General features: G+C 42.9%; 1 protein-coding gene across 3 annotated transcripts in view; it reads left to right on the plus strand.

Annotated features, from left to right (window-relative positions):
* LOC126982872 (BLOC-1-related complex subunit 7-like) overlaps positions 1 to 13,294 on the plus strand; it is a 64,064-nt gene that overhangs the window by 35,130 nt on the left and 15,640 nt on the right. For all 3 annotated transcript variants that reach the window (XM_050835143.1, XM_050835145.1, XM_050835144.1), the window contains one exon: positions 2,797 to 2,982. In XM_050835143.1, the coding sequence (XP_050691100.1) occupies positions 2,809 to 2,982 (174 nt within the window). In that variant the 5' untranslated portion in view covers positions 2,797 to 2,808. The remainder of the gene's footprint in view (positions 1 to 2,796; positions 2,983 to 13,294) is intronic.

Genomic DNA, 13,294 nt, shown 5'->3' on the forward strand with positions numbered 1-13,294 from the left:
AGGATAGGAGAGACATGAGGAAGTCACAAGTAATGGCAGGAGGGCAGAAGGTTAGGGGCATTCTAGAAGAGAAATTGTGGTAGATGGGGCAGGAGATGGAAGGGAGCCTACGCCTCTGTGGAGTAGCGTGCCTACCTCTTCTGTCCGTGACTCCTCTATTACTAACTATAGTTCTGCCATTTCAGCTTCTGGCTCCTCCATTACCACTGTTACCACATCCTGCTGATCATGCCACACTTCTTTTGATAATAACATCTTCCTTCGATGAATCCATATTCTCTGTCTTGATGATCTTATTGCATCGCTCTTCGCTAATATTGTACATATTATGTCACCCTTCCATACATCACTGCCTCTTTTTCTTTTACCTAATCATTTACCCTTATGTATTTACCTAGTTGTAATTTTACAGGGCCTGGGTCTACGCTCGTGTGGTCCCGTCTCCGTATCTATAATTATCCAACTTTTCCTTAAATCTTTGCACACTCTTCGCCGATACTATTTCTTCACTTAATCTGTTCCAAACCTCTATATTTCTTTGTGGGAAGCTATATTTCTTTATGTCTCTTGAGCATCTTCCCTTCCTCAACTTTTTACTATGTCCTCTAGTATTCCTGCTGGAAGGTTCCTCTCTTAGTAGCAATTTCTCGTTATCTACTTCTTCCATTTTACTCAATAGCCTATATATTTGTATTTGGTCTCCTCTTTCTCTTCTTTGTTCCAGTGTTGGCAAGTCCATTTCCTTTAGTCTCTCTTCATATGTCAGTCCCTCCAGTTCTGGAACCATTTTTGTTGCCATCCTCTGTATTCTTTCTAGTTTTACTATGTGTTTCTTCATATGTGGAGACCACACTGTTTCCATGTATTCTAGTTTAGGTCTGATCATAGTAGTTATTAATTTTTTCATCATTTCTTTGTCCATGTAGTGGAATGCTATGCCTATATTTCTCACCATGTTATATGTATCACCGAAGATCCGATTTATATGACTTCCTGGTTGCATATAATCTTGCATTATTACTCCCAGGTCTCTCTCTTCATTTACTTTCTTTAATATTTCACCATCTCCCATTTTATATGTCCATTTTGGTCTTTCTACACTTTTTCCCATTTCCATAACATGACATTTCTTCACGTTGAATTTCATCTCCCATTTCTGACTCCATTTCCAAATCTTGTTGAGGTCTTCTTGCAGCTCCTTGCAGTCTTCACTGTTTCTTATATGTCTTTGCAGTTTAGCATCATCTGCGAACAGGCTCATGTAGCTGTTTATTCCCTCTGGCATATCATTAATATAGACTAGGAAGAGTACTGGTGCCAAAACCGACCCCTGGGGCACTCCACTTTCCACCGCTCTCCATTCCGATCTAGTGTCCTTAACCACGGTTCTCATCTCTCTTCCTCTTAAGTAGCTTTCCATCCAGCACTTCATCTTCCCTCTCACTCCTCCTTTATTTTCTAGTTTCCACAGCAGTCTTGAATGTGGAACTTTGTCAAATGCCTTCATTAAGTCTAGGTAAATGCAATCCACCCATCCGTCTCTTTCCTGTAATTTGTCCGTCACTCTTGAGTAAAAGCTCATCAAGTTTGTCACACATGAGCGGCCTTTCCTAAACCCATATTGATTGTTTGTGATTAGATTATGTTCTAGAAATCTCACCCATTGTTCTTTTATTAATTTCTCACATATTTTGCATACTACACTGGTCAGAGACGATCACCGGTCTGTAATTTAGGGGTTCTTCCTTTTTTCCACTTTTGTATATAGGTACCACTTCTGCCCTCTTCCACTCCCTAGGCACTGTGCCCGTTTTAATTGAGCACCTAATGATGTCATATATCAGGCCAACTAGCTCATTACTGCATTCTTTAAGTATAAAACCTGAAACTCCATCCAGGCCCACGGCCTTCCCTTCTTCCAATTCCCCCAATAGTTTTTTTATCTCCTCTTTATCTATTTTGACCTCTTCCATATATACATCTAAGTTGTTTTCTTGTGGTTTATTAAATAATGACTCTTTGGTAAACACTGCTGGAATTTTTTGTTAAATAATTCCGCCATGCCTTTGGGATCCTCAATCCCTACATTCTCTTCAGTCAGTCTTTCAATTGTTTCTCTTGATTTAATTTTTCCATTTATAAATCTATAAAATAGTTTAGGTTGTTCTTTACACTTTTCCACAATATCCTTTTCGTATCGTTTCTCTTCTTCCTTTCTCACTTTCACGTACTCATTTCTCGTTGCCTTAAAGTCTTCTCTGTTTCTTTGATTTTTGTTTCTTTTTAATCTTGACCACGCTTTGTCTCTCTTTTCTTTTGCCTTTGCACATCTTGCATTAAACCAGTCCTTTTTAGCCCTCTCCCTCGGTCTGTATTTTGGTACGAACTTCATAACACCTGTGTTGTACGCCTTCATGAAAATATCATACTTTCCTTGAACTTCGCTTGTACTCATTAACTCTTTCCAATCCATTTCACCAAAAACTTTTTGAGGTTTTCCACCATAGTGCCATATGATCTCTGATGTCTGGCACTTTTTTTTCCACTTAGTCACTCAATCATTCCACACTTGAAAAGTCAAATTCCATTTTGCCATGGTAGGTGTGCATGAGTTGACCATCTCCACACAGCCTGATTGAATTACCCTCATTTTTCATTAAGATCTATTACAGAATTACCTCATTAAGGCTTGAGGTGTTTAATTTGTTCAATGGAAAACAGTTGAAGGGTGCCCAGAATAGGTATGAGTGCATGAGATTGCCAGATACCCCCTAACTTATCTCATCTCACACTCAGGATCCAGGTGTCATGGCCTCAGCATCTAGCACAAGCGCTAAGAACCTTTTTGTCGACTCAAAAACTCGTCTGGCTGAACGAGTTCAAGTTAATGTTAACAACATGGGCTCCATCTGCCGACAGGTTAACCGTGGATCTCAGTCAGCTGATATGCTCACCCATTCTGCCCGGAACATGGCTCTTCAGGTTAGATGTCATACATTGGTGGTCATTGTAAAATATTGTTATGAATAAATTTTGAGTAGGCCATACCTTAAGAACAACATTTTTTTGTATTTTTTGGTCTAAAGTGAAATGTTATTTTTTATAGGTCATTTTACTTACTCATATTATTGTCGACATTAAGTGAAGACTTATTATATTAAATTTTACTGATCCATTTGCAAACTAGAATGTGCTTGTCTTCAAATGGATCTTATTGTAAAAATTTAATATAATAAGTCCTCACTTAATGTCAACAATAATACGAGTAAGTGAAATGACCTATAAAAAATAACATTTCACTTTAGACCAAAAAATACCAAAAAAAAGTTGTTTTAAGGTATGGCCTACACCTGTTCCCCTCCCCCATACTCATGGGTACACCACAAAGTTACATACTAGAGCATGCGTCCTTATCCCATTGCAGCAGCCGTGAGTGTGCCCAGTTCATCCAAACCCAACGACTTCACACACCTCACTCCCACCTAGTTTCCTGGCCCCACCATTCATTATTAATCCCTAAAGGGTGGGCAGCGGGTTTTCCGCTCAAATTTTGAAGTTTGCGTGGGGATTTTTGGGTCAGCGTGACGCCTAGGCTGCCACATAACTCCTCAGCACCATTCTCAGTGTTTCTGTGACTGTAACAATGACAGGAGGAGAATTTTTTGGATTTTCCTCGTCTGATTCTGTGCCTTAGTATCCACAGCCAGCGTCCCCAACTCCTTATAAGCCGCTCCCAAAAGAGCTCTCAGTGCGAGCGCAATAAAGTATATTCCAGAGTTGCCAACTAGCAGGTATAGGGTCACAGGGCCCATGAAGCTTGAGCTATTCTTTCAATTATCGTAAATTAGCTGTGTTTCTCTGGGGCTTGTAACAATTACACTTCAATACAATAAGTGACACTATTGTTAATATAAATGTAGCTGATCATTCTCATTGTTATATTTATTGGTAAATGAGAAAAATATAAGTGCCGTCTGGCAGCCTCTCCTCATCCGAAATCATTCTTGCATGACAACCGTGTGACATCAAGCAAAAATGGGCTTTTTTTTATTTTATTTACATTACAATATTTGCTGAGTACCTGCTTTGGGTGTATCAGTGTCACCTTCGGCGAAATTCATCAAAAACCTTAGGGCGTCAGGGCCAGTCAGGCATCTCAACAACCCCCCCACCCCTCCAAGACAAGGAAGGTTTGAGTTTCCGTGAGGTCACCGGCTTCCGCTCCCAGCATATTATACTCTACCCTCAGCTGACTGCTGGTTGTTGTGTGAGATGAACCAAGATCTTGGGTCTTGCCACTACCAGGAGCGTGGGCAGGTCAAAGGTGATGCTGTTAAAGGCCAGGAGTTGTGGGTCGGAGGGAAACACTATTGGACAGAAGCCAGTGTCATACACAGACAAAAAACAAAGGAGGCTCACTTTCCGCCAAGATGCCTGGCGTCCAAATGTTTTTGATAAATTTTGCCGAAGGCGACTTTTTTTTTTTTACGTCATGACCTATTGTGCTGGTAGGCTTCTTCCCGGTGGATCCTGATGGTCGGCCCAGGGCTTCTTCCCAGTGGGGCCTGATGGTCGGCCCAGCCCGTTTTGGCGCAGGCAAATATTTATAGTGGCACCGTTTTGCATTGGCTCATGCTGCCCTCCCGGAGCACATCTTTAATCCTAGAATCTAGAGTCTGGGTTGATGGGTGGTGTTCTGGACAGCTTGTGGGTAGTTTTAAGCCACTCAGCGGCGGCTGAAAAATCCCAGCTTGGTGGCACCGGGCGGGGATTGAACTTGCGTCGTCCTGAACGTGGCGCCGTCACGCTATCCATTCAGCCACCGCCTCCCAACTTATGCCCCCAAAGCTGATACTCAGCATATAATGTAATGTAAATAATTTTTTTTTTTTTTAATCATTTCTGCTTGATTTCACCAGTCCTTCATGCAAGAACGAATTTGGATGAGGAGAGGCTGCCAGACAGCATTATATTTTCTCTTGTTTACCAATAAATAAAACAACAAGAATTATCAGTTACATTTTAATTAACAATAGTGTCACTTATTGTATTGAAGTGTAATTGTTGCAAACCCCAGAGAAACACAGGTAATTTGCGATAATTGAAAGAATGCCTCAAGCTTCGTGGGCCCTGTGACCCTGTCGCTGGTGGTGACACCTGCTAAGAATGAATATACCTCATAAGGAGAGAGGTGAAAGTGACTTTTTCAAGCCTTGAAAGTGGTGTTAGTGGTGAAGACAGTGACAGCAAAAGCGTTGAATTCCATCTCTGTTTTATCAGGAAGGTTGAGCCCCGTTATTGTACAGCCTCGCTTTGCTGGCCTCCTGTAGATCAATTTCATAATGGATTTTTTTTTTTTTTTTTTTTTTTACAGTAGAGGAGATAGTTCAGGGGCAAAAAAAAAAAGGGAAACAATAATGAAAAAAAAAGCCTGCTATTCGCTGCTCCTTTAAAAAGCTGAGAGGAATGGTTGAAAGGTTGGTCAATTTTGGGAGGAGAGGTGTCCAGATTCCCTCCTCTTGAAAGAGTTCAAGTCGTAGGCAGGAGGAAATACAGATGAAGGAAGATTGTTCCAGAGTTTACCTGCGTGAGGGATGAAAGAGTGAAGATGCTGGTTAACTCGTGTGTGAGGGGTATGGACAGTAAAGGGATGAGCTTGAGCAGAAAGTCATGTGCGGCAAGGCCGTAGGAGAGGGGGAGGCATGCAGTTAACAAGTTCAGAAGAGCAGTTAGCGTGAAAATATCGATAGAAGATAGAGAGAGAGAGAGGCAACATGGCGGCAGAATTTAAGGAGAGCTGATGAGACGAAGAGCCTTAATTAGGCCCGTACCAAGAGTCATGAAGGTTTAGCGACGAAGATCAAAGGGAAGGACCGTGCGTACCTATAGTCACTAGCATTTTTGGATCGAAGGTCTGCGGGAGAGATGAAGGGAAGGCAAGGTCTACCCCGTGTCTTCCCTTTTTCCTTCGAGGAAAATTATGTTTATTTTCCAAATAGTTGTGGTTGAGTTAAAACAACCTGAGAAAATATTTTCCCTAATTGGAAAGTCGTATATTATTGATGCAGCGAATATGTTTGTCTTGTTTACAACAACAGCACGGGCCTTCAAAGCGCGTGTTGTTGTTGTAAACAAGACCAGCCAGGTGGGAACCATCTGTAGCTCACATTCTCCAATGATCTACGGTTTTTCAAATTCTTTCTCATTTCAGTTAAGACAACTGGCTCTACAAGTGCAAATAAGGGTATCTTAATGATTTACTGCATGTAAATAATGATTAATAATGGAAAAAAACATGAAATAGTAAATAATGACTGTTGAACGCGATGCTAGGCTATTTCGAATATTAGGCTACCCATGTTATTTATACATGCAACATCAAAATTCCTTATGTATAGACACTTGCAGAGTCATATGTCACTATATGTACCTGAATGAGATGAAATATGAGTATCTGAAAGGCTATAGATCGTTCAAGTATGATCAGACTACAGTACCCTCTTGAGTTTCGCGATCCACGAGTTTCGCGGTTAGTACTAAATTCTTACCATCCCGAGTTTCGCGCATTATCACCCCGAGTTTCGCGCTGCTTTGACACGTACGGGTCACGTCTACTTACCATCGGCATCATGCACGCTACCTTTAAAGGTAGTATCACACTGGACGTTTTCCTCCAGACATTGTGGCTATGGCAAGAGAGAGAGAGTGAGAGAACAGGTCGTTTTGATGCCGCAGTTGAAGGCGGCTGCCTTACGATTGGCTGACAGTTCTGAAAACACGCTTATAATTCGCTGGGAGTCCGATGACGTCATCGCCAACGCTCACGCTATCAGCGGCTTCACTGCCTTAAGGCAGTGTCACAATGGCCATTTTCGTCCAACTGTTGGGGCTACAGGCAACGCCCGTACGCCCAACCGGGAGCAAGTTCATGGTTATCCATAAGCTGGTGTCACACAGGGCTTTTTTCTTCCCACTGAGTTGGCGCCAGCTAAGGCAACCGGCAACTCCGACTTCTCCAGGTGTGCGTCACACACGGCCAAGGTCGGTTGCCCGTATCCACATCCACAACGTAAACAAAGCACTTGCCCTGTATCAACATGGCGTCGTCTGCTAAAGTAAGGGCTGTCGCAGCTTGTGCTGCCATTACCCAAGTTATGGACTTGTTGCTGCAGTTAAATGGAAGGATGTTTCTGACAAACAGAAACGACTTCACCATTTCTTGAGTGTGTTTGAACGTATTTGGTGAGTGGCTCACATGAACCAAACCTAGCTCTTGGCAAGAAGAGAGCAGTCGTCTTTAACACTGCTCTCTTCTTGCCATTGGGTATGTTTGGTTTGTATGAACCACTCATCAAATAAGTTCTGACACACTCTAGGAAATGGCAAAGCCATTATTGTTTGTGAGAAACATCTGCCATGGTTCATGATGAGTCTGGTGTGTGTGTGTGTGTGTGTGTGTGTGTGTGTGTGTGTGTGTGTGTTGTTACTCGATCGGAGTCTAGACAGGTGGGTTGGCCGCTCACGCGCAGTGGTGAAAATGAGTACTGGCATGGAGGAACCACAGGCAAGCATGCCACACCCACAACAGCTTCTTCCTTCCATTTAACTTCAGCAACAAGTCCATAACTTGGGTAATGACAGCACAAGCTGTGAGAGCCCTTACTTTAGCAGATGACGCCATGTTGATACAGAGCAAGTGCTTTGTTTACATTATGGATGTGGATACAGGCAACCATCCTTGGCCGTGTGTGACGCACACCCGAAGGAAAATTTGGATTTACCGGTTGCCCTAGCTGCCGCCAACACGGTGGGAAGAAAAGGGCTCAGTGTGACACCAGGTTACGGTCAACCGACAACTCACTCCCGGATGGGCACACAGGCATTGCCAGTAGCCACAATGGTTAGAGGAAAACGGCCAGTGTGACACTGCCTTAAGGCAGCGAGTCCGCTGACCGGGTGAGCGCCGGCGATGACGTCATCGGACTCCCAGCGAATCATAAGCGTGTTTTCAGAGCTCAGCCAATCGTAAGGCTTCATCTGTGGCTTTAAAACGACCCGTTCTCTCTTCCTGTTTTCTTCCTTTTTCCAAGGTATGTTTTTGAGATAACAAGGGAGTAAAGGAGGAAAAAAATTAAGCTCCGGGGGGCAGCATGAGCCAATTAAAATGGTGCCACTATAAAAAGTTGGCTGCGCCATGGCGGGCTCGAGGCCGACCATCAGACCCAGATGGATAGTCTACCGGCGCCATAGCCCACATGTAAAAAAAAAAAAAAAAAAAAAAAAAAAAAAAAAAAAAAAAAATCCATGAGTCAGAACAGATAAGCACTTTTTCAGTGTTTTCAATATCTTGAATTTCGCAGTACTCGAGTTTAGCGCTATACCTTCGGAACGAAGCGAACGCGAAACTCGAGAGGGTACTGTATACTGTTTGATATACAAGTTGTTTCTTCGTGTCTTTATATGGTATATTATCGATGCAAATCTTCTGTTTGCGGTTCATATACGATGGTTTGAGGATTTTTTGTATACACAAGCATTCAAATATATCACTGAAAATAAAGTTGATCTTCACACAATCACAAACTCACAATGCGCAGGTGCCACATTTACATTCGCGAGTGGACAGACGGAATGAAACAGACTATATTATGGCTGTAATAACACCATGGAGGTATTTTACTATCTCCATGAATAGCACTGTGTGTGGGTATGTGTGTGTGTGCATTATATCTGGTAGGTGGAAAGTAAGCTGCAGTGTGTGTATGTGCATTATATCCTAGTTTACCTTCCCGAGTGATTTGTGGTAAGGATTGAAGGCACGGTCTGAGGCCGTGCCTACATTGTCGAAGGGAAGATACGCGGCTCGACCTACATGACTCTTGGTACGGGCCTGAGACTCTACTCTGTCCAAGAGATCTGTGTGAGTGGAGCCACCCCACACATACGAGGGCGGACAAGGCCCCTGTATATGGATAACAACTGTGTGAGGGAGAAGAACTGGCGGAGACGATACAGAACGCCCAACCTCGAGGAAGCTGATTTAGTGAGATAAGAGATGTGAAGTTTCCAGTTAAGATTTTGAGTTAAGGATAGACCGAAGATGTTTAGCGTTGAAGGTGACAGCTGAGTGTTGTTGAAGTGGTTAACTGGGAAACCTTAGGGCTAGGTGAGGGCCAAATCTCAGAGTGGGAGCCTAGAGGACAGGGGAGCCATGTAGAGCTGACCTACAATAATTTAGTTAGAGTAATAGCAGAGGGTCAGAGACAGCATATCCCTTACCAAGCACGTAGAAAGGAAAATAACGACCTTAAATGGATGACTCGCAGACTCAAGCATGAGATTGGCTTGAAGAGAGGAATTTATAGGAAAATAAAGAATGGGGAAACCCACCTCAGGGGTAGGTATGTTGAACTAACCATCGGTGAAGAAGAACACCCACCTAGCAAAAAGGAATTATGAGATTAGGGTAGCCAACGAGGCCAAGAGCGATCCCAAGGGCTTCTTTGAATTATGCAGAATGAAAACAAGGGAGAGAATTGGACTGTTGAAAACAAACACAGGAAAGCTCGTCGAGAACGGGGAAGACATGAGTAAAATGTTTATTGACTATTTCCTCTCAGTTTTCACACAGGAAAATCTAGCAACCATTCCGGAGAGAGTTCAGGTATATGAGGGAGAAGATGACAACAAGGTGAGAGATGTGACCATCACCAGGCAGGTAGTCCAGGATGAGATTCGTAGGTTAAAGAAAAAAAATCGCCAGGCCCAGATGAAATATTCCCACGTGTCCTGAAAGAATGCAAGGAGGTTCTCAGTGGCCCACTTACCGATGTAACACCAATTTTCAAAAGGGAAACAAGTCAGCCACCTCAAATTATCGCCCAATTAGCTTAACATCAGTTGTAGGCAAGATGTTGGAGTCATTTATAGCCAGGAGCATTTGGGACCATCTAGAGAAGCATAGTTTAATTCATGACTCACAGCATGGGTTCACGAAAGGTAGGTCTTGCCTTACTAATTTGTTATCCTTCTACACTAAAGTAATTGAGGCAGTTGACAGAGATGAAAGCTATGACATACTATACAGGTAACTCTTGAGTTACGCGAGTTTGGTTCACGCGTTTATGAAATAACGCGGGGTCCAAAATCCAAATAAATGTTTAATTTACACGTTTTTTCACTTATACGCGATATTTTATGAAGTGGCCACCAGATGTCTCACTCAACTGGGCTCACACGGCGCCGCGGCCACACAGCTGAGCTCAGTTCTTCCCGCGCGCCATTTGAACAACAATACAGTACCCATGCTGCCACGCTACTCAACAATAGGGGTGGGCAGGTACCGGTACCAGTACCGGAACTAACGGTACCAGCTATACGGTACAGTACCGGTACCAGACTGCTCGGTACCGGTACCAATACTAGCCAGTCGCTCATGGTGTCCCTCATTTCTTCTTCACACAAGTGAGGCTGAGACTGAGTGCCTGAGTGGGTATCTCGTTGATATTGATATTCTCTCTCTCTCTCTCTCTCTCTCCACTGAATGAAGTGAATATTTATTTTTCGACATAAACCTACCTCTTGTTTGATTTACATTGTTTTTGATTTACGCGACCTCTTCAAGGACACAATATTCGCGTAAATCAAGAGTTACCTGTATCTAGATTTCAGTAAAGCGTTTGACAAAGTCCCCCATCATCGCCTGTTACTAAAATTACAGGCTCACGACGTAGATGGGAAAGTCTTGAACTGGATCAGGGCGTGGCTTAGTGGTAGAAAGCAGAGGGTGTAAATCAATGGTAAAAAATCTGAATGGGGCAGTGTTACAAGTGGAGTCCCACAGGGGTCGGTGCTGGGTCCGCTGCTTTTTATCATTTACATCAATGACTTGGACACAGGAATTAGTAGTGATGTCAGTAAGTTCGCAGATGATACCAAGATCAGTAGAGTAATCCAATCAGACCAAGACGCTACTGTTCTCCAGGATGAGCTTGACAAACTTTATGATTGGGCGGGAAAGTGGCAGATGGAATTCAATGTCGGGAAGTGTAATAGTCTGAGTGTAGGTAGGAATAACCCCTCACATAATTACTTAGGAGTCTTAGTGAGCACTAACCTTCGTCCAAGGGCCCAGTGCATTCAAGCTAAGAATCGTGCAAACAAGGTAGTGGGTTTCATCTCGAGGAGCATAAGCAATAGGAGCGCTGAGGTCATCCTCAAACTTTACTTAGCTTTAGTTAAACCTCACCTTGATTATGGGGTCCCGTTCTGGCCACCCTACTATAGAATGGATATCAAGATGTTAGAATCGATCTGTACAGAGAAGGATGACAAAAATGATTCAGGGTGTGAGAAACTTGCCTTATGAGGATAGACTTAAGCATTTAAATCTACACTCTCTAGAAAAGCGAAGGTTGCAAAGAGACCTTAATTAACGAGGTCTATAAATGGATGAAGGGCTTTAGTAAAGAGGATGTCAATAGGGTTCTGGTAGTAAAAGAGCAAGGTAGGACACACAGCAATGGTTTCAAGTTAGACAAATTCAGATTCAACAAAGACATAGGCAAGAATTGGTTCACAAATAGAGTGGTGGATGAATATAACAGGCTTAGCAGTCATGTTGTGGGTGCCAATACCAGAGATACATTCAAGGAGAGATTGGATAAATTCATGGATAGTGAGTTAAGGTTGGGTTAGGATTACAGGAGCTGCCTTGTATAGGCCAACCGGCCTCTTGCAGACTCCTTACGTTTTTATGTTGTGTCGAGTTGATAGGTGGAGAAATTGGGTTTTTGAGGCATTGCAGGACACAAGGTTCCTTTTACCCCAATCGGAAATGATAGCAAGGTCTGAGGTTAACCCCTTAATGACGTTGATGCCGCTGGCGTCATATACTAGTTCTTTCAGACGTGGGCAAGGAGCATGATGCCAGCGCCGGAGAGCGAGAAGCTATCTGGATTTGAAGGCCGCACGTAACTAGGTTTCTGTCAATGCTAAGTGACTAACTGGCATCTCTTTTGTCCCTTACCACCACTGCATGCTAAAAATAGCCTACAGTTTCTGCCTACGCATCATGGCATCTGTAGAGCGATTATATGTTCCCACAGCCGATCTGTTTCGGCGGTCTTCCATTAGTTTCTGTTTGTTGCGTGTGTGCTGAGCATAGTCTTGACACCTCCACTTATATACGTGATGTTTTAGATCAATGGTTACCAAACTGGGGGGCACGCCCCCCTGGGGAGGCGTGAGCTGGATACAAGGGGGGCGTGATTCTGTTTGCCAAAAATTGCAGTTTTGCAAGAAATACACACACACACACACACACACACACACACACACACACACACACACACACATGTGAGTTTGTTTGCAGATGATGCAAAGCTGTGCTATGTTATGCTGACTGCTCTTCTGAACTTGCTAACTGCATGGCTCCCCTCCTCCCGTTGCCCCGCTGCACACGACTTTCTACTCATGCTCATCCCTATACTGTCCAAACCCCTTATGCAAGAGTTAACCAGTATCTTCATTCTTTCATCCCTTACACTGGTAAACTCTGGAACAGCCTTCCTCCGTCTATATTTCCTCCTTCCTTTGACTTGAATTCTTTCAAGAGGAGAGTATCAAGACACCTCCTCCCGAAATTGACCTCTCTTTTGGCCACTCATAACTTCTGTCTCTGTAGGAACGGCAATTAGAGGGCTTTTTTTTTTACACCTTTATTTCTTGCCCTTGAGCTGTTTCTTTAGCTGTAAAAAAGAAAAAAAAGGCTGAAATATTATTATTTTAGATTTGATGTTGTTACAAAAAGACTGATGAGTAGTTTTCCAAGCATTAACTTGTCATAAGTGTCAACAATGAAATTTCTCAGTAATTAAATGTAACAGTCGGTGCAAGATGCCAAATAACTTTTTTCTTGCGTGGATGATGTTCACAAAAAGAAAATTAACAAGGGGCAAAAATTACTTTTCTCTTTTCAAGTTATGAAGCCATGGATGGTCCTGGCCTGATTTGAGGGACTGCAGAAAAGGAGAATTTAGTACAACGTTGCCAGATTGTCTCGCTCAGCCTTTTATATATACCAAATTCTGACCCAAACACTGTCTTGCGGACCCCAGTAAGGAGATTCACTTATAATTATCGTTAAAATAGTTAATTCCTGATGTTTCTTGGCAATAGTTAGGCGTCAGAAACCGGTAAATACTATGCTCTGAGTACGATAATCTGGCAACGATGTTTTAGTATTATGAGTGTGAATATACAATGTTATATTACCTTGATTTCTGGTCACTCT

This window comes from Eriocheir sinensis, chromosome 52, assembly GCF_024679095.1.
Source record: "Eriocheir sinensis breed Jianghai 21 chromosome 52, ASM2467909v1, whole genome shotgun sequence".
Taxonomy (NCBI): Eukaryota; Metazoa; Arthropoda; class Malacostraca; order Decapoda; family Varunidae; genus Eriocheir; species Eriocheir sinensis.